Raw genomic sequence first — 27,866 nt, 5'->3', positions numbered from 1 at the left:
AACAGGAAGTGAGGATTTCTCAGAAGAAATAATGACAGTTAAAAGCAAAATGAAAAGATGAGGTAAGTGAAGGAGGACTGCACTGAGGTAAAGGGAGATATTTTGGGGGGAAAAAAATCCTTTACAACCCCTTTAAGTCTACAGAAAGTATTTATCTTTTCCCAGGAATCAGAACTCTATACGGAGAAAAGTAACAAGTTTCGTCTCTTACCTTGACCAGGTGCGGTGCATCGTGCCGGTTGAGCTGGAATAGAGGGAGTTGGTCTCGGCAAGCTATCCAGGAATGCTTTATTACCTTCTCTGCCGTGTATCGCTGATGAGGATCAACGTGGAGCAAGTGAGAGAGCAAATCCTGCAACCATCAAACAGGAGAAATTAAGAGATGTCATGAATATCCGTACTGGTGCACGGCCCCTGGGGGCCACCGCTTTACACTGGGTGCTGCAGAGTTCAGCTGTGCAATTTGAAGATTATAATCCATTACAGTCTAATCAGGCAATTGATTGCACAACCAACGTCTGCCGGGCCCGGTGGCCGGTAAGAAGGCGCATGCACATCTGGACCTCAAAAGAGGGATTTCAGAAATACAAAATAATTTCATAGAACATTTATAATTTCATGTCCACCAGTAGGGGGAGGTAGCAGGTAGCCTGGTAGCACAAGCCGCAGTCAGTCATACACAGGCAGCCAACAAGTATGCAGGCAGTGTTAGGGATCTTAGAAAGTGTGTCATGGGCGCGCATGTTTATCGGTGAAAGAAATATTTTACACACCATGAAATAAAAAGAAACCCAAACCTGTAGAGTTCCCTTTTAGAGAGGTCACCAGAAGTCCAGTGATTGGTGGAGAAGCAGAGCTCCGCCTACCTTTGCAGCGTCAGACACGGTGTCCCAGTTGCCTCCGCTCAACGAAAAGTTCCCTCTTCCTATTCGCAGTAAGATTTCCTCCGGCGTGTCGTTTGGGCCGTTGGCGAACGGTGTGTACCTTAAAGAGCGGGAGAGTCACATGATGCGGAATGTCCAACGACATAAGAGCAATTCCACCACATTTGGAATGTTTCCATTTTCATGGGTGTGGCGCAGGATTACACCCCTCCCCTGGCACCACTACCACCACCCACACAAACACCACCCACACAAACACCACCCACACAACTACCACCCACACAACTACCACCCACACAACTACCACCCACACAACTACCACCCACACAACTACCACCCACACAACTACCACCCACACAACTACCACCCACACAAACACCACCCACACAAACACCACCCACACAAACACCACCCACACAAACACCACCCACACAAACACCACCCACACAAACAACACCACCCACACAAACAACACCACCCACACAAACAACACCACCCACACAAACACCACCCACACAAACACCACCCACACAAACAACACCACCCACACAAACAACACCACCCACACAAACACCGCCCACACAAACACCACCCACAACTACCACCCACACAAACACCACCCACACAAACACCACTCACACAAACACCACTCACACAAACACCACCCACACAAACACCACCCACACAAACACCACCCACACAAACACCACCCACACAAACACCACCCACACAAACACCACCCACACAAACACCACTCACACAAACACCACCCACACAAACAACACCACCCACACAAACAACACCACCCACACAAACACCACCCACACAAACACCACCCACACAAACACCACCCACACAAACACCACTCACACAAAACACCACTCACACAAACAACACCACCCACACAAACAACACCACCCACACAAACAACACCACACAAACAACACCACCCACACAAACACCACCCACACAAAACACCACCCACACAAACACCACTCACACAAACAACACCACCCACACAAACACCACCCACACAAACACCACCACAACTACCACCCACACAAACACCACCCACACAAACACCACCCACACAAACACCACTCACACAAACACCACTCACACAAACACCACCCACACAAACACCACCCACACAAACACCACCCACACAACTACCACCCACACAAACACCACCCACACAAACACCACCCACACAAACACCACCCACACAAACACCACCCACACAAACACCACCCACACAAACACCCTCACACAAACACCACTCACACAAACACCACCCACACAAACACCACCCACACAAACACCACCCACACAACTACCACCCACACAACTACCACCCACACAACTACCACCCACACAAACACCACCCACACAAACACCACCCACACAAACACCACCCACACAAACACCACCCAGATCTTATATGTCGCATTTTTCTTGATATAAAATACCATTATTTTGTACCTAATAAAAAAGTTTGTAAACAAAAAGATTAAGAATTGCCATCTTCATGGATTGCTTACAAATTGGCCAGAGACAGCCAGGCAGCCAGCATTTCCAGGTGGTCAGGCATCCCCCATTGTTCTCAATGGACTGGTTTCCATAAAAAGGGACAACAGGAAATAGTCGCCTGTGTTGAGCAACAGTAAGTTCAGAATAAGACCGACTTACCCGGCCAGCATAGTATAAAGCAGCACTCCGAGACTCCAGATATCGCAGGCAGCGTCATAGCCTTGTCTCATCAGGACCTGCAATCACACAATAGCGGGATGTCACACTCTGCAGGAACATTCCTCATCTACACTCCACACCAGGGGTAAGGCAGCAATGTCACTCCTGTCAGAAGGAGCAGCAGCCAGAGAGAGGATCCAGCTTTCTCCTCCCTCCTGCAGGGGGCGATACATCCAGGGCTGTACTATTGAATGGGCATACCTGGGCACTACCCTGGGGCCCCAGGTGCATGGGGGCCCCTGATTAGGGCCAGGACAGGGGTGGGCGCTGTGTGTTGGGTGGTGCACTGGCAATTTGGCTGCTCCTCTTTGACAGGAGTAACTGCAATGTCACTCCTGTCAAAAGGAGCAGCAGCTGGAGAGAGGATCCAGCTTCCTCCTCCCTCCTGCAGGGGGCAGAAGACAGCCGGCACTGAGACTGAGAACTCACCTCAGTCTCAGTGCGAGAGCTGCCCATCAAATGCTCTCTGAAGAACGATTAAAATGCTCTTCAGCATGAGTGCTCAACCTGTGGCCCTCCAGCTATTGCGGAACTACAAGTCCCATGAGGCATTGCATGGCTGACAGTTACAAGCATGACTCCCAAAGTCATGATGGGACTTGTAGTTCCACAACAGCTGTGGGCCACAGGTTAAGCACCCATGCGCTTCAGAAACCAAAGCACAAGTGAACTAGCCAACTAGAGAGCAGAGTGGGCAGGAGGTCTCCTTTACAATGACAGGTCCACTTTAACTAGCTTTATTCACACAACAGTAATAGAAGAGCTCACTAGGGCCCCTATCAAACAAAACATTGAAGGGGGGGGGGTCACAATTCTCATCACCTCAGGGGCCACGAAGTTGGCCGTATAACATGGAGTCAGCAGCAGCCCGTTGTCTCCTCTCAGCTGCTTGGCAAAGCCAAAGTCACATATTCGTATGGAGTCTGCGTTGCTGGAATCGTCCATGTAGAGGATATTACTGGGCTTCAGGTCTCGATGAACCACCTGTCAGAGAAAAGAGAACCTGTTATATACAGAGAGAAGAAGTGATCCTCATATAGAGAGATACAGAACACCAGCACAGGACCTGCAGAAAAATCTCATGCAGTGTATGGGGTGCTCAACCTGCGGTCCTCCAGGCTGTTACAGGACTACAAGTCCCATGGTGCATTGCAAGGCCGACCGTTACAGGTAGGGTTGCACTGATACCGAGCATTTGCCCGAGTACTAGTAACTCTGGAAAATGCTCCGATGCTTAATCTGACAGCAACTTCTCCTCCTCCTCTCCCTCCCGCGGTCAGCTGCTTTATTGAACTCTATACAGGGATATCAGTGATTGTAACTCCTCCCCAGCGCCGCACCGATCACCCGACAGTCCCCCTCCCTGCTCCCCCGGCCCCCCTCCGTGCTCAGAGGAAGGAGCTGGTAAATGTGTCATTCCTTTTCTGAGTCACTGATCACCGACTCGGCTCATTCATAACTGTGTTTGCTTCAGTTTGTGAATGGAGAGGAGCCTCTGTCTCCTCTCCATTCATCATCTTCAGTGCAGCTGATTATTAACATAAGCAATTACATTTCCCAGATTTTATGTCTCAGTTGGAAAACCACTAAGCCAGGGAGGTTTTCACCTGGTTGGACAGCCGTAGTGGGCAATCTAAAATAGGATCCGCTTGTCCCACATCTTGAGTTTGAAATATCTTGAGTGGAATTGAGCAGAGAGAACCGCCTCAAAGGCGGCCACCATGAAGCCTAGAACCCTCGTACAGAAGCGTGCCAAGGGATGCCTGGTTGACCCGAAAGTCTGGAAGATGGATCTCAGAGAAGAAACCTTTTCCTGGAGAGGAACATTTTGGCCTGGGCCATGTCCAGATCAGCCAAAAAAAACCTCTAAGCAAAGGGAAGGCTGGAGGGCAAACTTCCCGGAGTCGATTAGGCATCTGAAAGTTGGAAGAGAATGGACGGTCTTTTGGATGTGATACCCACAATTGTAATATCATCACCCATAAATGAGGCCTTTCCCGCACCCACAATTGCAGTAATATCAGCACCCATAAATGAGGCCTTTCCCGCACCTATAAATGCAGTAATATCAGCACCCATAAATGAGGCCTTTCCCGCACCTATAGATGCAGTGATATCATCACCCATAAATGAGGCCTTTCCCGCACCTATAAATGCAGTAATATCATCACCCATAAATGAGGCCTTTCCCGCACCCACAATTGCAGTAATATCAGCACCCATAAATGAGGCCTTGCCCGCACCTATAAATGCAGTGATATCATCACCTATAAATGCAGTAATATCAGCACCCATAAATGAGGCCTTTCCAGCACCTATAATTGCAGTAATATCATCACCCATAAATGAGGCCTTTCCCGCACCCACAATTGCAGTAATATCATCACCCATAAATGAGGCCTTTCCCGCACCTATAGATGCAGTAATATCATCACCCATAAATGAGGCCTTTCCCGCACCCACAATTGCAGTAATATCATCACCCATAAATGAGGCCTTTCCCGCACCTATAGATGCAGTAATATCATCACCCATAAATGAGGGCTTTCCCGCACCTATAAATGCAGTAATATCATCACCCATAAATGAAGCCTTTCCCGCACCTATAAATGCAGTAATATCAGCACCCATAAATGAGGCCTTTCCCGCACCTATAAATGCAGTAATATCATCACCCATAAATGAGGCCTTTCCCGCACCTATAGATGCAGTGATATCATCACCCATAAATGAGGCCTTTCCCGCACCTATAAATGCAGTAATATCAGCACTCATAAATGAAGCCTTTCTCGCACCTATAATTGCAGTAATATCATCACCCATAAATGAAGCCTTTCCCGCACCTATAATTGCAGTAATATCATCACCCATAAATGAGGCCTTTCCCGCACCCACAATTGCAGTAATATCATCACCCATAAATGAGGCCTTTCCCGCACCTATAGATGCAGTAATATCATCACCCATAAATGAGGCCTTTCCCGCACCTATAAATGCAGTAATATCATCACCCATAAATGAGGCCTTTCCCGCACCTATAAATGCAGTAATATCATCACCCATAAATGAGGCCTTTCCCGCACCTATAAATGCAGTAATATCATCACCCATAAATGAGGCCTTTCCCGCACCTATAGATGCAGTGATATCATCACCCATAAATGAAGCCTTTCCCGCACCTATAGATGCAGTGATATCATCACCCATAAATGAATCCTTTCTCGCACCTATAATTGCAGTAATATCATCACCCATAAATGAGGCCTTTCCCGCACCTATAAATGCAGTAATATCATCACCCATAAATGAGGCCTTTCCCGCACCTATAAATGCAGTAATATCAGCACCCATAAATGAGGCCTTTCCCGCACCTATAGATGCAGTGATATCATCACCCATAAATGAAGCCTTTCCCGCACCTATAGATGCAGTAATATCATCACCCATAAATGAGGCCTTTCCCGCACCCACAATTGCAGTAATATCATCACCCATAAATGAGGCCTTTCCCGCACCTATAAATGCAGTAATATCAGCACCCATAAATGAGGCCTTTCCCGCACCTATAGATGCAGTGATATCATCACCCATAAATGAAGCCTTTCCCGCACCTATAGATGCAGTGATATCATCACCCATAAATGAATCCTTTCTCGCACCTATAATTGCAGTAATATCATCACCCATAAATGAGGCCTTTCCCGCACCTATAAATGCAGTAATATCATCACCCATAAATGAGGCCTTTCCCGCACCTATAGATGCAGTCATATCAGCACCCATAAATGAGGCCTTTCCCGCACCTATAGATGCAGTAATATCATCACCCATAAATGAGGCCTTTCCCGCACCTATAAATGCAGTAATATCATCACCCATAAATAAAGCCTTTCCCGCACCTATAAATGCAGTAATATCATCACCCATAAATGAGGCCTTTCCCGCACCTATAAATGCAGTAATATCATCACCCATAAATGAAGCCTTTCCCGCACCTATAGATGCAGTGATATCATCACCCATAAATGAGGCCTTTCCCGCACCTATAGATGCAGTGATATCACCCATAAATGAGGCCTTTCCCGCACCTATAGATGCAGTAATATCATCACCCATAAATGAAGCCTTTCCCGCACCTATAAATGCAGTAATATCATCACCCATAAATGAGGCCTTTCCCGCACCTATAAATGCAGTAATATCATCACCCATAAATGAAGCCTTTCCCACACCTATAGATGCAGTGATATCATCACCCATAAATGAGGCCTTTCCCGCACCTATAGATGCAGTGATATCATCACCCATAAATGAAGCCTTTCCCGCACCTATAAATGCAGTAATATCAGCACCCATAAATGAGGCCTTTCCCGCACCTATAAATGCAGTAATATCATCACCCATAAATGAAGCCTTTCCCGCACCTATAGATGCAGTGATATCATCACCCATAAATGAAGCCTTTCCCGCACCTAAAGATGCAGTGATATCATCACCCATAAATTAATCCTTTCCCGCACCTATAATTGCAGTAATATCATCACCCATAAATGAGGCCTTTCCCGCACCTATAAATGCAGTAATATCATCACCCATAAATGAGGCCTTTACCGCACCTATAAATGCAGTAATATCTGCACCCATAAATGAGGCCTTTCCCGCACCTATAGATGCAGTGATATCATCACCCATAAATGAGGCCTTTCCCGCACCCACAATTGCAGTAATATCATCACCCATAAATTAGGCCTTTCCCGCACCTATAGATGCAGTAATATCATCACCCATAAATGAAGCCTTTCCCGCACCTATAGATGCAGTGATATCATCACCCATAAATTAATCCTTTCCCGCACCTATAATTGCAGTAATATCATCACCCATAAATGAGGCCTTTCCCGCACCTATAAATGCAGTAATATCATCACCCATAAATGAGGCCTTTACCGCACCTATAAATGCAGTAATATCTGCACCCATAAATGAGGCCTTTCCCGCACCTATAGATGCAGTGATATCATCACCCATAAATGAGGCCTTTCCCGCACCCACAATTGCAGTAATATCATCACCCATAAATTAGGCCTTTCCCGCACCTATAGATGCAGTAATATCATCACCCATAAATGAGGCCTTTCCCGCACCTATAAATGCAGTAATATCATCACCCATAAATGAGGCCTTTCCCGCACCTATAAATGCAGTAATATCAGCACCCATAAATGAGGCCTTTCCCGCACCTATAGATGCAGTGATATCATCACCCATAAATGAAGCCTTTCCCGCACCTATAGATGCAGTAATATCATCACCCATAAATGAGGCCTTTCCCGCACCTACAATTGCAGTAATATCATCACCCATAAATGAGGCCTTTCCCGCACCTATAGATGCAGTGATATCATCACCCATAAATGAGGCCTTTCCCGCACCTATAGATGCAGTAATATCATCACCCATAAATGAGACCTTTCCCGCACCTATAAATGCAGTAATATCATCACCCATAAATGAGGCCTTTCCCGCACCTATAGATGCAGTAATATCATCACCCATAAATGAGGCCTTTCCCGCACCTATAGATGCAGCGATATCACCCATAAATGAGGCCTTTCCCGCACCTATAGATGCAGTGATATCACCCATAAATGAGGCCTTTCCCGCACCTATAGATGCAGTAATATCACCCATAAATGAAGGCTTTCCCGCACTTATAGATGCAGCGATATCATCATCCATAAATGAGGCCTTTCCCGCACCTATAGATGCAGCGACATCACCCATAAATTAGGCCTTTCCCGCACCTATAGATGCAGCGATATCATCACCCATAAATGAAGCCTTTCCCGCACCTATAGATGCAGCGATATCATCATCCATAAATGAGGCCTTTCCCGCACCTATAGATGCAGCGATATCACCCATAAATGAGGCCTTTCCCGCACCTATAGATGCAGTGATATCACCCATAAATGAGGCCTTTCCCACACCTATAGATGCAGCGATATCACACATGAATAAGGCCCTTCCCCGCACCCACAATTGCAGTAATATCATCACCCATAAATGAGGCCTTTCCCGCACCTATAGATGCAGTAATATCACCCATAAATGAGACCTTTCCCACACCTACAATTGCAGTAATATCATCACCCATAAATGAGGCCTTTCCCGCACCTATAGATGCAGTGATATCATCACCCATAAATGAGGCCTTTCCCGCACCTATAAATGCAGTAATATCATCACCCATAAATGAAGCCTTTCCCGCACCTATAGATGCAGTGATATCATCACCCATAAATGAAGCCTTTCCCGCACCTATAGATGCAGTGATATCATCACCCATAAATTAATCCTTTCCCGCACCTATAATTGCAGTAATATCATCACCCATAAATGAGGCCTTTCCCGCACCTATAAATGCAGTAATATCATCACCCATAAATGAGGCCTTTACCGCACCTATAAATGCAGTAATATCAGCACCCATAAAATGAGGCCTTTCCCGCACCTATAGATGCAGTGATATCATCACCCATAAATGAGGCCTTTCCCGCACCCACAATTGCAGTAATATCATCACCCATAAATTAGGCCTTTCCCGCACCTATAGATGCAGTAATATCATCACCCATAAATGAGGCCTTTCCCGCACCTATAAATGCAGTAATATCATCACCCATAAATGAGGCCTTTCCCGCACCTATAAATGCAGTAATATCAGCACCCATAAATGAGGCCTTTCCCGCACCTATAGATGCAGTGATATCATCACCCATAAATGAAGCCTTTCCCGCACCTATAGATGCAGTAATATCATCACCCATAAATGAGGCCTTTCCCGCACCTACAATTGCAGTAATATCATCACCCATAAATGAGGCCTTTCCCGCACCTATAGATGCAGTGATATCATCACCCATAAATGAGGCCTTTCCCGCGCCTATAGATGCAGTAATATCATCACCCATAAATGAGACCTTTCCCGCACCTATAAATGCAGTAATATCATCACCCATAAATGAGGCCTTTCCCGCACCTATAGATGCAGTAATATCATCACCCATAAATGAGGCCTTTCCCGCACCTATAGATGCAGCGATATCACCCATAAATGAGGCCTTTCCCGCACCTATAGATGCAGTGATATCACCCATAAATGAGGCCTTTCCCGCACCTATAGATGCAGTAATATCACCCATAAATGAAGGCTTTCCCGCACTTATAGATGCAGCGATATCATCATCCATAAATGAGGCCTTTCCCGCACCTATAGATGCAGCGACATCACCCATAAATGAGGCCTTTCCCGCACCTATAGATGCAGCGATATCATCACCCATAAATGAAGCCTTTCCCGCACCTATAGATGCAGCGATATCATCATCCATAAATGAGGCCTTTCCCGCACCTATAGATGCAGCGATATCACCCATAAATGAGGCCTTTCCCGCACCTATAGATGCAGTGATATCACACATGAATAAGGCCCTTCCCCGCACCCACAATTGCAGTAATATCATCACCCATAAATGAGGCCTTTCCCGCACCTATAAATGCAGTAATATCATCACCCATAAATGAGGCCTTTACCGCACCTATAAATGCAGTAATATCAGCACCCATAAATGAGGCCTTTCCCGCACCTATAGATGCAGTGATATCATCACCCATAAATGAGGCCTTTCCCGCACCTATAAATGCAGTAATATCATCACCCATAAATGAGGCCTTTCCCGCACCTATAAATGCAGTAATATCAGCACCCATAAATGAGGCCTTTCCCGCACCTATAGATGCAGTGATATCATCACCCATAAATGAAGCCTTTCCCGCACCTATAGATGCAGTAATATCATCACCCATAAATGAAGCCTTTCCCGCACCCACAATTGCAGTAATATCATCACCCATAAATGAGACCTTTCCCACACCTATAAATGCAGTAATATCATCACCCATAAATGGGGCCTTTCCCGCACCTATAGATGCAGTAATATGATCACCCATAAATGAGACCTTTCCCACACCTACAATTGCAGTAATATCATCACCCATAAATGAGGCCTTTCCCGCACCTATAAATGCAGTAATATCATCACCCATAAATGAGGCCTTTACCGCACCTATAAATGCAGTAATATCAGCACCCATAAATGAGGCCTTTCCCGCACCTATAGATGCAGTGATATCATCACCCATAAATGAGGCCTTTCCCGCACCTATAAATGCAGTAATATCATCACCCATAAATGAGGCCTTTCCCGCACCTATAAATGCAGTAATATCAGCACCCATAAATGAGGCCTTTCCCGCACCTATAGATGCAGTGATATCATCACCCATAAATGAAGCCTTTCCCGCACCTATAGATGCAGTAATATCATCACCCATAAATGAAGCCTTTCCCGCACCCACAATTGCAGTAATATCATCACCCATAAATGAGACCTTTCCCACACCTATAAATGCAGTAATATCATCACCCATAAATGGGGCCTTTCCCGCACCTATAGATGCAGTAATATGATCACCCATAAATGAGGCCTTTCCCGCACCTATAGATGCAGTAATATCATCACCCATAAATGAGGCCTTTCCCGCACCTATAAATGCAGTAATATCAGCACCCATAAATGAAGCCTTTCCCGCACCCACAATTGCAGCAATATCATCACCCATAAATGAGGCCTTTCCCGCACCTATAAATGCAGTAATATCAGCACCCATAAATGAGGCCTTTCCCGCACCTACAATTGCAGTAATATCATCACCCATAAATGAGGCCTTTCCCGCACCTATAGATGCAGTGATATCATCACCCATAAATGAGGCCTTTCCCGCGCCTATAGATGCAGTAATATCATCACCCATAAATGAGACCTTTCCCGCACCTATAGATGCAGTAATATCATCACCCATAAATGAGGCCTTTCCCGCACCTATAGATGCAGCGATATCACCCATAAATGAGGCCTTTCCCGCACCTATAGATGCAGTGATATCACCCATAAATGAGGCCTTTCCCGCACCTATAGATGCAGTAATATCACCCATAAATGAAGGCTTTCCCGCACTTATAGATGCAGCGATATCATCATCCATAAATGAGGCCTTTCCCGCACCTATAGATGCAGCGATATCATCACCCATAAATGAAGCCTTTCCCGCACCTATAGATGCAGCGATATCATCACCCATAAATGAGGCCTTTCCCGCACCTATAGATGCAGTAATATCATCACCCATAAATGAGGCCTTTCCCGCAACTATAAATGCAGTAATATCATCACCCATAAATGAGGCCTTTCCCGCACCTATAAATGCAGTGATATCATCACCCATAAATGAATCCTTTCCCGCACCTATAATTGCAGTAATATCATCACCCATAAATGAGGCCTTTCCCGCACCTATAGATGCAGTAATATCATCACCCATAAATGAGGCCTTTCCCGCACCTATAGATGCAGTAATATCATCACCCATAAATGAGGCCTTTCCCGCACCTATAGATGCAGTAATATCACCCATAAATGAGGCCTTTCCCGCACCTATAGATGCAGTGATATCATCACCCATAAATGAATCCTTTCCCGCACCTATAGATGCAGTAATATCATCACCCATAAATGAAGCCTTTCCCGCACCTATAGATGCAGTGATATCATCACCCATAAATGAGGCCTTTCCCGCACCTATAGATGCAGTAATATCATCACCCATAAATGAGGCCTTTCCCGCACCCACAATTGCAGTAATATCATCACCCATAAATGAGGCCTTTCCCGCACCTATAAATGCAGTGATATCAGCACCCATAAATGAAGCCTTTCCCGCACCCACAATTGCAGTAATATCATCACCCATAAATGAGGCCTTTCCCGCACCTATAAATGCAGTAATATCATCACCCATAAATGAAGCCTTTCCCGCACCCATAAATGAAGCCTTTCCCGCACCTATAAATGCAGTGATATCACCCATAAATGAAGCCTTTCCCGCACCCATAAATGAAGCCTTTCCAGCACCCATAAATGAGGCCTTTCCCGCACCTATAGATGCAGTAATATCATCATCCATAAATGAGGCCTTTCCCGCACCTATAGATGCAGTGATATCATCACCCATAAATGAGGCCTTTCCCGCACCTATAGATGCAGTGATATCAGCACCCATAAATGAAGCCTTTCCCGCACCTATAGATGCAGCGATATCATCACCCATAAATGAAGCCTTTCCCGCACCTATAGATGCAGTGATATCAGCACCCATAAATGAAGCCTTTCCCGCACCTATAGATGCAGCGATATCATCACCCATAAATGAGGCCTTTCCCGCACCCACAATTGCAGTAATATCACCCATAAATGAAGCCTTTCCCGCACCTATAAATGCAGTAATATCATCACCCATAAATGAGGCCTTTCCCGCACCTATAAATGCAGTAATATCACCCATAAATGAAGCCTTTCCCGCACCTATAGATGCAGTAATATCATCACCCATAAATGAGGCCTTTCCCGCACCTATAAATGCAGTGATATCACCCATAAATGAAGCCTTTCCCGCACCCATAAATAAAGCCTTTCCCGCACCTATAAATGAGGCCCTTCCCGCACCTATAAATGAGGCCCTTCCCGCACCCATAAATGCAGTGATATCAGCACCCATAAATGAGGCCTTTCCCGCACCTATAAATGCAGTGATATCAGCACCCATAAATGAGGCCTTTCCCGCACTTATAAATGCAGTGATATCAGCACCTATAAATGAGGCCTTTCCCGCACCTATAGATGCAGTGATATCATCACCCATAAATGAAGCCTTTCCCGCACCTATAAATGCAGTAATATCATCACCCATAAATGAAGCCTTTCCCGCACCCATAAATGAAGCCTTTCCCGCACCCATAAATGAGGCCTTTCCCGCACCCATAAATGAGGCCTTTCCCGCATCTATAGATGCAGTAATATCATCACCCATAAATGAGGCCTTTCCCGCACCTATAAATGCAGTGATATCAGCACCCATAAATGAGGCCTTTCCCGCACCTATAGATGCAGTGATATCATCACCCATAAATGAGGCCTTTCCCGCACCTATAGATGCAGTGATATCAGCACCCATAAATGAGGCCTTTCCCGCACCTATAAATGCAGTGATATCAGCACCCATAAATGAGGCCTTTCCCGCACCTATAGATGCAGTGATATCATCACCCATAAATGAGGCCTTTCCCGCACCTATAAATGCAGTGATATCATCACCCATAAATGAGGCCTTTCCCGCACCTATAAATGCAGTGATATCACCCATAAATGAGGCCTTTCCCGCACCTATAAATGCAGTGATATCAGCACCCAAAAATGAGGCCTTTCCCGCACCTATAGATGCAGTGATATCATCACCCATAAATGAGGCCTTTCCCGCACCTATAGATGCAGTAATATCATCACCCATAAATGAGGCCTTTCCCGCACCTATAAATGCAGTGATATCACCCATAAATGAGGCCTTTCCCGCACCTATAAATGCAGTGATATCATCACCCATAAATGAGGCCTTTCCCGCACCCATAAATGAGGCCTTTCCCGCACCTATAGATGCACGTCATTTTATTCTCAAAAATATTGGCATTGATTTAAAAAAATATATATATAATTAATAAATAAAAAAACAATTGCGATATGTACTAACTTTTATATTATTCTTGTTTAATAATGGCATAGTTGATATAATATACAATATAGATAAAATAAATTAAAAATAAATAAATCATAGAAAAAAAAATGAATACATTTACAATTTTTTTTTTAAATTTAAAGATAATAAAATATAAAAATTGACCAATTTAAAAACATCGTTAAAGGGGAGGTTTACCCTATAAACATTTCTAGCACTGCATCCAGCCCAGTCCTGCATATAAAATGACAGTGACCCTTTTTTTTCCCCCCGTAGATAGCGTAGGGAATCCCACGGGAGTGGGCGTTCCTATCGACATGCCAATTGATTGACATGCTAAACGACGGCGCACACAGCGTGTCACGACTTCCCGAAGGAAGCTCGGGTCGGCTCGGCTCTATTCGGCGCCTGCGCACCGCCGGTGTAAGTAGGGAGGCTCTCTGGGGACCCTGGTGTAAGGGGGGGCTCTCTGGGGACCCTGGTGTAAGGGGAGGGGCTCTCTGGGGACCCGGGTGTAAGGGGGGGGCTCTCTGGGGACCCTGGTGTAAGGGGGGCTCTCTGGGGACCCTGGTGTAAGGGGGAGGCTCTCTGGGGACCCTGGTGTAAGGGGAGGCTCTCTGGGGACCCTGGTGTAAGGGGGAGGCTCTCTGGGGACCCTGGTGTAAGGGGGAGGCTCTCTGGGGACCCTGGTGTAAGGGGGAGGCTCTCTGGGGACCCTGGTGTTAGGGGGGGGGCTCTCTGGGGACCCGGGTGTAAGGGGGGGCTCTCTGGGGACCCGGGTGTAAGGGGGGGCTCTCTGGGGACCCGGGTGTAAGGGGAGGCTCCCTGGTGTAAGGGGTGGCTCCCTGGGGACCCTGGTGTAAGGGGAGGCTCCCTGGGGACCCTGGTGTAAGGGGAGGCTCCCTGGGGACCCTGGTGTAAGGGGAGGCTCTCTGGGGACCCTGGTGTAAGGGGGGCTCCCTGGTGTAAGGGGGGGCTCTCTGGGGACCCGGGTGTAAGGGGGGGCTCTCTGGGGACCCGGGTGTAAGGGGAGGCTCCCTGGTGTAAGGGGTGGCTCCCTGGGGACCCTGGTGTAAGGGGAGGCTCCCTGGGGACCCTGGTGTAAGGGGAGGCTCCCTGGGGACCCTGGTGTAAGGGGAGGCTCTCTGGGGACCCTGGTGTAAGGGGGGCTCCCTGGTGTAAGGGGGGGCTCTCTGGGGACCCTGGTGTAAGGGGTGGCTCCCTGGGGACCCTGGTGTAAGGGGGGGCTCTCTGGGGACCCTGGTGTAAGGGGGGGCTCTCTGGGGACCCTGGTGTAAGGGGGGGCTCTCTGGGGACCCTGGTGTAAGGGGGGGCTCTCTGGGTACCCTGGTGTAAGGGGGGGCTCCCTGGGGACCCTGGTGTAAGGGGGGGCTCCCTGGTGTAAGGGGGGGCTCTCTGGGGACCCTGGTGTAAGGGGGGGCTCTCTGGGGACCCTGGTGTAAGGGGGGCTCTCTTACCACTCTCCTTGGTCTAGTGCAGTGCGACTTAGGAAGTCGTCTCGCCAATTCTGAACTCCCGGAATGTACACGGCCGATAGAGCCGGAACGGATGTGCGCGACCCCCTGTCGTTGCAGCAGAACTCCGTGTGCCTCCCTAAAGATTGACGTACGCCACGGCCGCGGCGTTGTCGGACTGGATCCTGACCGGTCGGCCCTGTAGATCCAGGGACCACCTGGCAAGGCACAGTTTGATCGCTCGGAGCTCCAGAATATTGATCGGTAGGCGGGACTCCACCTGAGTCCATCGCCCCTAGGCTGACTGGGTGCCCCAAACGCCCCTCCCTCCGACAAAATGGCGGCCGTTGCGCATTTAAAAAGACAGTGACACAGCAAAAACACAGTACAGCACAAAGTCAACATAGCACACAAAAAGACCCTGCAGTGAACACACTCAGCCCCCGCTATGCACACAAGCCCAGGTGTATCAGAGACCCCAGAAAAACCCCCCCTCACAGCCGCTACCCAAATGGGAAAGGAGGGAGAGAGGAAAGCAGGGAAAGCCCTCAGTCGACCTCCCAGGGGAAAATTCCAGCCAGACCACTTACCTGAGCAAGGGGCCACTACTTACCTGTCCTGCGACTACCCGGCTGGAGGAATCCCAGACAGAACCAACGTCCGCGAACGGCATGGCTGTCGGCCAGACACACTGTGACAAGGCCATAGAGACCGGTCATATGTGCGCCCTAGAACCGAAGTTCCCCGGCCGCCCCTGGAGCAACGGGGCCCGTCGTGGACGTCCCAAAGCTGAGCTAAAGGCCGGCACACGCTCGATGGCCGAACATGGGGGGACTACAAGAGTCAAGACCCAGCCTGTCACCCAGACGGCTGTTGATAGAAGAATCACAGGATTCAAAAATGCAGGAACAAAAATAATTAAAAGCGAAAAAAATCGCAAGAAAATAAATGTTCAGAGTCCAGGACTCCAGAAGTGCCTGACCTCTCCTGTCGTTAGGCAGAAAAAAACTGAGGGTGCTAGAGCAGGGTGTGGGTTATACCCGGGGGGCCACGCCCCCTGGGAGGAGCTGCACTGAGGAATGTGTTAACACTTAAAGTGCTTTTTTTCTGCCTAAACTCTCCTAAAGGGAAGCGGATATAACCCTACTGTCAAAGGATGCTGTGTCCGTCCATGAACGGAAGAGAAAGATCTTGAGAAAGGCAAGGACGGCGCAGAAGGGGATCCTGCGGATACTTTCTAAGTATCCTAAGAGTCATACTCCCGAATAGATTCAGGGATTTCTGGATATCACTCAAGACATCCATCAAGGGTCCATTTGTGTCCAAAAGCTGCAAAGATCCACCGCACTCTACAAAAGAGACTTTTTTCGCCACATAGTTACATAGTAGGTGAGGTTGAAAAAAGACACAAGTCCCCCCCCTGTGTGTGATGAGATATCAGTATTACATTGTATATCCCTGTCGTTCAGGTGATTATCTAATAGTTTCTTGAAACCATCGATGCCCCTCCCCCGCTGAGACCACCGCCTGTGGAAGGGAATTCCACATCCTTGCCACTCTAACCCGAGCTCCTCCCTCCCCCATACCCGAGCTCCTCCCTCCCCATACCCGAGCTCCTCCCTCCCCATACCCGAGCTCCTCCCTCCCCATACCCAAGCTCCTCCCTCCCCCATACCCGAGCTCCTCCCTCCCCCATTGCTGAGCCTATCATCTATTAGAACCCCCAGGTCCTATTCCATCCTAGATCCCCCCAGAGGTCCCCCCCATACCTGAGCTCGTCCCTCCCCATAGCCAAGCTCCTCCCCCATTGCTGAGCCTATCATCTATTAGAACCCAGAGGTCCCCCCCCCCCCAATACCTGAGCTCGTCCCTCCCCATAGCCGAGCTCCTCCCCCATTGCTGAGAATATCATCTATTAGAACCCCCCAGGTCCTTTTCCATCCAAGATTCCCCCAGAGGCCCCCCCCCATACCTGAGCTCCTCCCTCCCCCATACCCAAGCTCCTCCCCCATTGCTGAGAATATCATCTATTAGAACCCCCAGGTCCTTTTCCATCCTTGATCCCCCCAGAGGTTTCCCCCCCCCCATACCTGAGCTCGTCCCTCCCCATAGCCAAGCTCCTCCCCCATTGCTGAGCCTATCATCTATTAGAACCCCCAGGTCCTTTTCCATCCTAGATTCCCCCAGAGGTCCCCCCCCCAATACCTGAGCTCGTCCCTCCCCCATACCTGAGCTCCTCCCTCCCCCATTGCTGAGCCCATCATCTATTAGAACCCCCAGGTCCTTTTCTATCCTAGATTCCCCCAGAGGTTCCCCCCCCCCATACCTGAGCTCCTCCCTCCCCCATACCCGAGCTCCTCCCTCCCCATACCTGAGCTCCTCCCTCCCCCATACCCGAGCTCCTCCCTCCCCCATTGGTGAGCCTATCATCTATTAGAACCCCCAGGTCCTTTTCCATCCTTGATCCCCCCAGAGGTCCCCCCCCCATACCTTAGCTCGTCCCTCCCCATAGCCAAGCTCCTCCCCCATTGCTGAGCCTATCATCTATTAGAACCCCCAGGTCCTATTCCATCCTAGATCCCCCCAGAGGTCCCCCCCCATACCTGAGCTCCTCCCTCCCCCATACCCAAGCTCCTCCCCCATTGCTGAGAATATCATCTATTAGAACCCCCAGGTCCTTTTCCATCCTTGATCCCCCCAGAGGTTTCCCCCCCCCCATACCTGAGCTCGTCCCTCCCCATAGCCAAGCTCCTCCCCCATTGCTGAGCCTATCATCTATTAGAACCCCCAGGTCCTTTTCCATCCTTGATCCCCCCAGGGGTCCCCCCCCCCCCCATACCTGAGCTCATCCCTCCCCATAGCCGAGCTCCTCCCCCATTGCTGAGCCTATCATCTAATAGAACCCCCAGGTCCTTTTCCATCCAAGATCCCCCCAGAGGTTCTCCCCCCATATCTGAGCTCCTCCCTCCCCCAGTGTATAGATTGCATTCGTATCTTTGCCACCCAAATATACAAATGAAATAACAGATCAATAACCTCCCATCCACACCTTTCCACCCAATGTATTGCAGCAGCCATAGGTAAAACAGAGAACATAAACCCCCAATGGCATCCATTATATTGTTGCCTCATTAGGATTCAGAGTGTGTGGCACTGGGCCAAGCTGGGGTACCCTCTTCTGCTCTTCAATGACTGCAGGGTGACACACTCACCTAGTGCCGGTACAATGGCGTTTAGCACCCACGTACAAGTTCTTCCCTCCCCCACCATGATATGTGAACTACCATAGCAGCATAGGGTTTTTTTTGCACCCCCCAGCCGCCTCTTCTTCCTACCCGTTTTGGCCCGCCCCTTGCACTCACCCCTTGACAGTGCAGGTAGTCCAAAGTCTTGGTGATGGTGTAGAGAACGGCGCTGGCCTCTCGCTCGGAGAAGAACTTCTGGCGGAGTATCCGGTCGAGCAGCTCTCCGCCTTTCATCAGTTCAGTCACAAGGTAAACGTACCGACCATCGTCATCGTACACCTGGTGAAGGTCAGAAGATTGAACGTGATGGATTACTAGTGCTGGAACCCAAGCGTTAGCCAAATGGTAATAATCATCCAATTCATTGAGAAGGGCGGCCCATTCATTGAGAAGGGCGGGGGCGGCCCATTCATTGGGAAGGGCGGCCCATTAATTGAGAAGGGCGGCCCATTCATTGGGAAGGGCGGCCCATTCATTGGGAAGGGCGGCCCATTCATTGGGAAGGGCGGCCCATTCATTGGGAAGGGCGGCCCATTCATTGGGAAGGGCGGGGGCGGCCCATTCACTGAGAAGGGCGGCCCATTCACTGAGAAGGGCGGCCCATTCACTGAGAAGGGCGGCCCATTCACTGAGAAGGGCGGCCCATTCACTGAGAAGGGCGGCCCATTCATTGAGAAAGGACGGCCCATTCATTGAGAAAGGACGGCCCATTCATTGAGAAGGACGGCCCATTCATTGAGAAAGCAGGCTCATTCATTGAGAAGGACGGCCCATTCATTGAGAAAGCAGGCTCATTCATTGGGAAGGGCGGCCCATTTATTGAGAAGGGCGGCCCATTCATTGAGAAGGACGGCCCATTCATTGAGAAAGGACGGCCCATTCATTGAGAAAGGACGGCCCATTTATTGAGAAAGGACGGCCCATTCATTGAGAAAGGACAGCCCATTCATTGAGAAAGGGCGGGCCATTCATTGAGAAAGGACGGCCCATTCATTGAGAAAGGACAGCCCATTCATTGAGAAAGTGCGACCCATTCATTGAGAAGTGCGGCCCATTCATTGAGAAGTGCGGCCCATTCATTGAGAAAGGGCGGGCCATTCATTGAGAAGTGCGGCCCATTCATTGAGAAGTGCGGCCCATTCATTGAGAAAGGGCGGGCCATTCATTGAGAAAGGGCGGGCCATTCATTGAGAAGGGACAGCCCCTACATTGAGAAGGGACGGCCCCTACATTGAGAAGGGACGGCCCCTACATTGAGAAAGGGCGGGCCATTCATTGAGAAAGGGCGGGGCCATTCATTGAGAAAGGGCGGGGCCATTCATTGAGAAAGGGCAGGGGCCATTCATTGAGAAAGGGCGGGGCCGGTCTGTAGAGCAATTGGAATACATTTGTATCTGAACTACTAACTCTTGTGAGACTTCAATCCCAGACCCACCTCAGAGCTCAGGATGGGGGGTTGGGGGAAGATGAGGGGGTCGGGGGTCACTTACGTCTTTTAGGGTGATGATGTTCGGATGTTGTCCGTACCGCATCAAGATCTCAATCTCTTCCGACGGATCCCTCTTACTCTTGTCGATGATCTGCAACAAAAATCCGCCAACAATGTAACAAACCAGAATAAACGGTCACTAAGACGTTTCACTTTTATATCAAATGAATTCCCGCCAAATGAGATAAAAAGACGACGACGCGTGCAAAGCGCGGCGGAACGTTCAGCTTCTATCGGAGCCTTTTAGAGATCATCATCTGTATCACATTTCCCTAAATCATCTCTCCTACAGTTAGAACACACACAAGGGAACACAGTTAACCCCTTGATCGCCCCCTAGTGGTTAACCCCTTCCCTGCCAGTGACATTTACACAGTAATCAGTGCATTTTTATAGCGCAGATCGATCTATAAATGTCACTGGTCCCAAAATAGTGTCAAAAGTGTCCGACTTCTGTGAAATGGGCATGACCGAAAAAGGTCTGCCGGTCAGCATCCGATGTGTTCTGGTGGGTGGGGGGGGGGGGGATTCTGACATCCCCCTGTCAGAACACAACAGCTCAGCTGGGGAGATTGCCATACCAACATGTTTCGCCTCACCCATGGGGCTTAGTCATGGAGGTGGACCCATGGGCAGGGACGAAACGCACCAGTGGGTGGCCTGGACAGAGCTAGGCTGGGGTTGGTCCTACTATGCCCACCGCTGGGTTGTGGTGATGAGGCTGGTCTCACTATGCCCACCGCTGGGTTGTGGTGATGAGGTTGGTCTTACTATGCCCACCGCTGGGTTGTGGTGATGAGGTTGGTCTTACTATGCCCACCGCTGGGCTGTTGTGATGAGGCTTGTCTTACTATGCCCAACGCAGGGTTGTGGTGATGAGGCTGGTCTTACTATGCCCACCACTGGGTTGTGGTGATGAGGCTGGTCTTACTATGCCCACCGCTGGGTTGTGGTGATGAGGTTGGTCTTACTATGCCCACCGCTGGGTTGTGGTGATGAGGTTGGTCTCACTATGCCCACCACTGGGTTGTGGTGATGAGGCTGGTCTCACTATGCCCACCGCTGGGTTGTGGTGATGAGGTTGGTCTTACTATGCCCACCGCTGGGTTGTGGTGATGAGGTTGGTCTTACTATGCCCACCACTGGGCTGTGGTGATGAGGCTTGTCTTACTATGCCCAACGCAGGGTTGTGGTGATGAGGCTGGTCCTACTATTATGCCCACCACTGGGTTGTGGTGATGAGGCTGGTCTTACTATGCCCACCACTGGGTTGTGGTGATGAGGCTGGTCTTACTATGCCCACCGCTGGGTTGTGGTGATGAGGTTGGTCTTACTATGCCCACCGCTGGGTTGTGGTGATGAGGTTGGTCTCACTATGCCCACCACTGGGTTGTGGTGATGAGGCTGGTCTCACTATGCCCACCACTGGGTTGTGGTGATGAGGCTGGTCTCACTATGCCCACCGCTGGGTTGTGGTGATGAGGCTGGTCTCACTATGCCCACCACTGGGTTGTGGTGATGAGGTTGGTCTTACTATGCCCACCACTGGGTTGTGGTGATGAGGCTGGTCTCACTATGCCCACCACTGGGTTGTGGTGATGAGGTTGGTCTTACTATGCCCACCGTTGGGTTGTGGTGATGAGGTTGGTCTTACTATGCCCACCACTGGGTTGTGGTGATGAGGCTGGTCATAATATGCCCACCGCTGGGTTGTGGCGATGAGGCTGGTCTTACTATGCCCACCACTGGGTTGTGGTGATGAGGTTGGTCTTACTATGCCCACCACTGGGTTGTGGTGATGAGGCTGGTCTCACTATGCCCACCACTGGGTTGTGGTGATGAGGCTGGTTTCACTATGCCCACCACTGGGTTGTGGTGATGAGGCTGGTCTTACTATGCCCACCGCTGGGTTGTGGTGATGAGGCTGGTCTTACTATGCCCACCGCTGGGTTGTGGTGATGAGGTTGGTCTTACTATGCCCACCGCTGGGTTGTGGTGATGAGGTTGGTCTTACTATGCCCACCGCTGGATTGTGGTGATGAGGTTGGTCTCACTATGCCCACCGCTGGGTTGTGGTGATGAGGCTGGTCTCACTATGCCCACCACTGGGTTGTGGTGATGAGGCTGGTCTTACTATGCCCACCGCTGGGTTGTGGTGATGAGGTTGGTCTTACTATGCCCACCACTGGGTTGCAGTGATGTGTAGTATTTGGAACTTCTCTTTTCTGTACAAAGTCCCCTCAACTATGAGGAGCTCCTGCAGGAAGCCCCCGTTCTGTACCTTGACTGCGAACTCCATGTTGGTCGCCCGGTGGACGCAGCGTTTACAGATGGAATAAGAGCCGACACCAATATCTTCCTTGAGGTCGTAGATGTCTATGAACTGCGCCCGGCTTCCGTGGAATTGCTGCGGAGGAGGAGGAGAGGCAAACCCGAGTTACTGCAGAGTGAGGATGAGCTTGTTGGTTAACAGAAGTGCCGTCCAATCCCCTGAAAGCTGAATAGGACTTACCTGTACAATGGGCAGGCTGGTGGTGATGGAGGAGATTTTATGCTCCTCAATGGGGGACGGAGCCACAAAGCTGAAGCCTTTGAAGAGCTGGTGGGCGTTGGCACTGGGGGGAACTCCGGGAGAGTCTGGGGGGGACACCAGGGAGGGAGAAGACGTTACTCTACAGATGTCTATTACTGTCTGCGGTTCAGAAGAGAGACCTCCATACAAGTTCTGTCTCTTTAAAATGTTGCAATTTCAGAAAAATAACGATTGATCTGTCAGAAACTCAATGAGCCCCCAACTTCCTGTAATGAGCCCCCCAACTTCCTGTAATGAGTCCCCAACTTCCTGTAATGAGCCCCCCAACTTCCTGTAATGAGTCCCCAACTTCCTGTAATGAGCCCCCAACTTCCTGTAATGAGCCCCCAACTAACTGTAATGAGCCCCCAACTAACTGTAATGAGTCCCCAACTTCCTGTAATGAGCCCCCAACTTCCTGTAATGAGTCCCCAACTTCCTGTAATGAGTCCCCAACTTCCTGTAATGAGCCCCCAACTTCCTGTATGAGCCCCCGAATTCCTGTAATGAGCCCCCGAATTCCTGTAATGAGCCCCCAACTTCCTGTAATGAGCCCCCAACTTCCTGTAATGAGCCCCCAACTTCCTGTAATGAGCCCCCAACTAACTGTAATGAGCCCCCAACTAACTGTAATGAGCCCCCAACTTCCTGTATTGAGCCCCCAACTTCCTGTATTGAGCCCCCAACTTCCTGTATTGAGCCCCCAACTTCCTGTATTGAGCCCCCAACTTCCTGTATTGAGCCCCCAACTTCCTGTATTGAGCCTCCCAACTTCCTGAAATGAGCCCCCCAACTTCCTGAAATGAGCCCCCAACTTCCTGTAATGAGCCCCCAACTTCCTGTAATGAGCCCCCAACTTCCTGTATTGAGCCCCCAACTTCCTGTATTGAGCCCCCAACTTCCTGTATTGAGCACCCAACTTCCTGTATTGAGCACCCAACTTCCTGTAATGAGCCCCCAACTTCCTGTAATGAGCCTCCAACTTCCTGTATGAGCCCTCAACTTCCTGTATGAGCCCTCAACTTCCTGTATGAGCCCTCAACTTCCTGTAATGAGCCCCCAACTTCCTGTAATGAGCCCCCAACTTCCTGTAATGAGCCCCCCAAACTTCTTGTAATAAACACCCCCCAACTTCCTGTATGAGCCCCAACTTCCTGTAAATGAGCCCCAACTTCCTGTAAATGAGCCCCAACTTCCTGTAATGAGCCCCAACTTCCTGTAATGAGCCCCAACTTCCTGTAATGAGCCCCAACTTCCTGTAAATGAGCCCCCAACTTCCTGTAATGAGCCCCCAACTTCCTGTAATGAGCCCCCAACTTCCTGTAATAAGCCCTCAACTTCCTGTAATAAGCCCTCAACTTCCTGTAATGAGCCCTCAACTTCCTGTAATAAGACGATAATGCCACCTCTTAAAGTTGAAGTTTATTCTGCTTAAATTCGTCCTTCCCTGGTTTCCCCTCATCAACATAATGACATTTTTACGTTAAACCTTTCAATTTTCACATTGAGCAACACAGTTTCCGAGCTATTGCGAGCGTTCTCACGCAAGACTATCAGGATTCAAGCCTCTGGGGTGTGCAGAACCGCATTTGGCCAGAGGTGTCGGAGACACTCGGAGGTGCTCGGAGACACTTGCAAACACTCGGAGGTGCTCGGAGACATGTCATCCCATCAGTGATCGGTGGATAGGTGACCCCCAGACGACGCTCTTGTCAGCTCTCACCCTCCACCTGAATTCTCAGTTTATACCGGACGAGATCGACTTGTTACAATGTTGAAAGAGAATTAAAATCAACAAACCTTTCGGCGTTTTGGCTGTGAACTCCGGATCAAAACAGAACGTGTCTTCGGGTTTTCCAGACGCGGGTTTAAAAGGGGGTTGGATTTCTTGCCGGTACAGCTTCTAAAAACAGAGAAGAGGAGAAAGTCAGACAAAGGAGGAGATCAGCACAATAAAGGAACCTCTGTGGAGGAGACCTTCATCTCCGATGTCCTCCTAGAAATCTACACATTGTAGAGTACAGGCTGCTCTGTGTAACAACACGGCTGAGGCCCCGGACTCCAGGCCTTCCAACAAGAGGACATCGTACCAAACTCATCATTTCCCGCACACTAAACCACCCCAACTCCAACTCCAGAACCACGCCCAACACCATTCTGTACTCCAGCACCAACCCCAACTCCAGGATTGTGCCCAACTCCAGCACCAACCCCAACTCCAGAACCAAACCCAACACCATTCTCTACTCCAGGATTGTGCCCAACTCCAGCACCGAGCCCGACTCCAGCATCAAGCCCAACTCCAGCACCAACCTCAACTCCAGGATTGTGCCCAACTCCAGCACCAACCCCAACTCCAGAACCAAACCCAACACCATTCTCTACTCCAGGATTGTGCCCAACTCCAGCACCGAGCCCGAGCCCGACTCCAGCATCAAGCCCAACTCCAGCACCAACCTCAACTCCAGGATTGTGCCCAGCACCAAGCAAAAAGCCCAACTCCAGCACCAACCCCAACTTCAGAACCAAGCCCAACACCATTCTATACTCCAGCACCAACCTCAACTCCAGGATTGTGCCCAACACCAACTTCAGCACAAAGACCAGCACCAAGCCCAACTCCAGCACCAAGCCCAACTCCAGCACCAAGCCCAACTCCAGCACCAAGCCCAACTCCAGCACCAAGCCCAACTCCAGCACCAAGCCCAACTCCAGCACCAAGCCCAACCCCAGCACCAAGCCCAACCCCAGCACCAAGCCCAACTCCAGCACCAAGCCCAACTCCAGCACCAAGCCCAACTCCAGCACCAAGCCCAACTCCAGCACCAAGCCCAACTCCAGCACCAAGCCCAACTCCAGCACCAAGCCCAACCCCAGCACCAAGCCCAACCCCAGCACCAAGCCCAACTCCAGCACCAAGCCCAACTCCAGCACCAAGCCCAACCCCAGCAATAAGTCCAATTTCCAGCACCAAGCCCAACACCATTCTCTACTCCAGCACCAACCTCAACTCCAGGATTGTGCCCGAGGCCCAACACCAGCACAGATCCCAACCCCAGCACCAAAGCGTTGAAGCTCTTATAGCTGCAAAAAGCGGGCCCAACTCAAATGTGCACACACACACACACACACACACACAATGTAGATAAAACCAAATAAAACAAACAAAAAAAAAACTTACATTCCAGTCAATGGTAGCAAAGAACGGGTGTCGTTTTATCTCCTCTACCCGGTCCAGGCCGGCACCTAGAACAGAGAGATTCCAACCAATGAGGTTAAAGAGCCGCTTTCTGGATGGACAAACGATTCTATATTTAGGATGTATCCGGTTTAGGTTTATAAACCAGAGAAATGGGCGAAACGCGTTGGGTTAATGTTTCTCACCTAATCGGTTTGATGGATTTCGCTTGAACAACATTCTCAGCAGACTCTGCGCTTCGGAGCTCAAGAACTGCGGCATCCCGAGCTTAGACCTGCGGGAGAGGAAAGTGTTAACACACAGGGGCCTGGGGGGGATTTTAAAGGGGGGGGTAAAAAAAAAGATTTTTTGCTACTGGGGTTTTCTGTGAAGTGACACCCATAGAAGTAATGGGGGGGGGGGGCAGTTGTCACCAGGATATAAATGTCACAAGAAGAATGTTCCCATCTTCCAATACGATGACCGGGATGAAGAAGAACCTTCACAGACATCGGAACCTTCCCAAACATAATGAGATCCATTTTATTGTTATTTTCATTCCTATTAGAGAGATTCCGTAACAAAAACTAGATTTCTCCAGAAAAAGCAATAAAGACCCGGCCGAGCTGTGGGGGGGGGGGGGGGGGGGGCAGCAGGCTCCACCTACTTCAGAAAACTACAGGAGGAGGCGGAGACAAGTCCAGTCTCCCTGCACAAGGATAGGGAGCAGAGCTGTGGGAGGGGCCCAGCAGGCTGCCTAAAGAACACTACAGAAAGGGGCGGAGACAAGACTAGCCCCCCCCCCTGCACAAGGTGAGAGCAGACCTGTGGGCAGGGCCCAGCAGGCTCCACCCACTACAGGCTGCCTATAGAACAATACAGAATGGGCAGGGAAAGTACAAGACACGGGCAGGACAAGTACAAGACACGGGCAGGACAAGTACAAGACACGGGCAGGACAAGTACAAGACACGGGCAGGACAAGTACAAGACACGGGCAGGACAAGTACAAGACACGGGCAGGACAAGTACAAGACACGGGCAGGACAAGTACAAGACACGGGCAGGACAAGTACAAGACACGGGCAGGACAAGTACAAGACACGGGCAGGACAAGTACAAGACACGGGCAGGACAAGTACAAGACACGGGCAGGACAAGTACAAGACACGGGCAGGACAAGTACAAGACACGGGCAGGACAAGTACAAGACACGGGCAGGACAAGTACAAGACACAGGCAGGACAAGTACAAGACACGGGCAGGACAAGTACAAGACACGGGCAGGACAAGTACAAGACACGGGCAGGACAAGTACAAGACACGGGCAGGACAAGTACAAGACACGGGCAGGACAAGTACAAGACACGGGCAGGACAAGTACAAGACACGGGCAGGACAAGTACAAGACACGGGCAGGACAAGTACAAGGCACGGGCAGGACAAGTACAAGACACGCGCAGGACAAGTACAAGACACGCGCAGGACAAGTACAAGACACGCGCAGGACAAGTACAAGACACGCGCAGGACAAGTACAAGACACGCGCAGGACAAGTACAAGACACGCGCAGGACAAGTACAAGA

General features: G+C 49.7%; 1 protein-coding gene across 3 annotated transcripts in view; it reads right to left on the bottom strand.

Annotated features, from left to right (window-relative positions):
- Positions 1-132: 132 nt before the first annotated feature.
- The window catches only part of LOC120922715 (ribosomal protein S6 kinase alpha-6), a 61,841-nt gene continuing 34,107 nt past the window's right edge, over positions 133-27,866 (bottom strand). For all 3 annotated transcript variants that reach the window (XM_040334752.1, XM_040334751.1, XM_040334753.1), the window contains 11 exons: positions 26,487-26,575; positions 26,284-26,348; positions 24,903-25,005; positions 23,043-23,167; positions 22,812-22,937; positions 20,532-20,621; positions 19,159-19,320; positions 3,456-3,617; positions 2,574-2,650; positions 867-984; positions 133-352 (listed from right to left, as the gene is read on the bottom strand). In XM_040334752.1, the coding sequence (XP_040190686.1) occupies positions 152-352; positions 867-984; positions 2,574-2,650; positions 3,456-3,617; positions 19,159-19,320; positions 20,532-20,621; positions 22,812-22,937; positions 23,043-23,167; positions 24,903-25,005; positions 26,284-26,348; positions 26,487-26,575 (1,318 nt within the window). In that variant the 3' untranslated portion in view covers positions 133-151. The remainder of the gene's footprint in view (positions 353-866; positions 985-2,573; positions 2,651-3,455; positions 3,618-19,158; positions 19,321-20,531; positions 20,622-22,811; positions 22,938-23,042; positions 23,168-24,902; positions 25,006-26,283; positions 26,349-26,486; positions 26,576-27,866) is intronic.

Source organism: Rana temporaria, unplaced genomic scaffold (genome assembly GCF_905171775.1).
Source record: "Rana temporaria unplaced genomic scaffold, aRanTem1.1, whole genome shotgun sequence".
NCBI lineage: Eukaryota > Metazoa > Chordata > Amphibia > Anura > Ranidae > Rana > Rana temporaria.
Note: the sequence above shows the minus strand (reverse complement) of the source record. Positions and strands in the feature narration are given on the sequence as shown.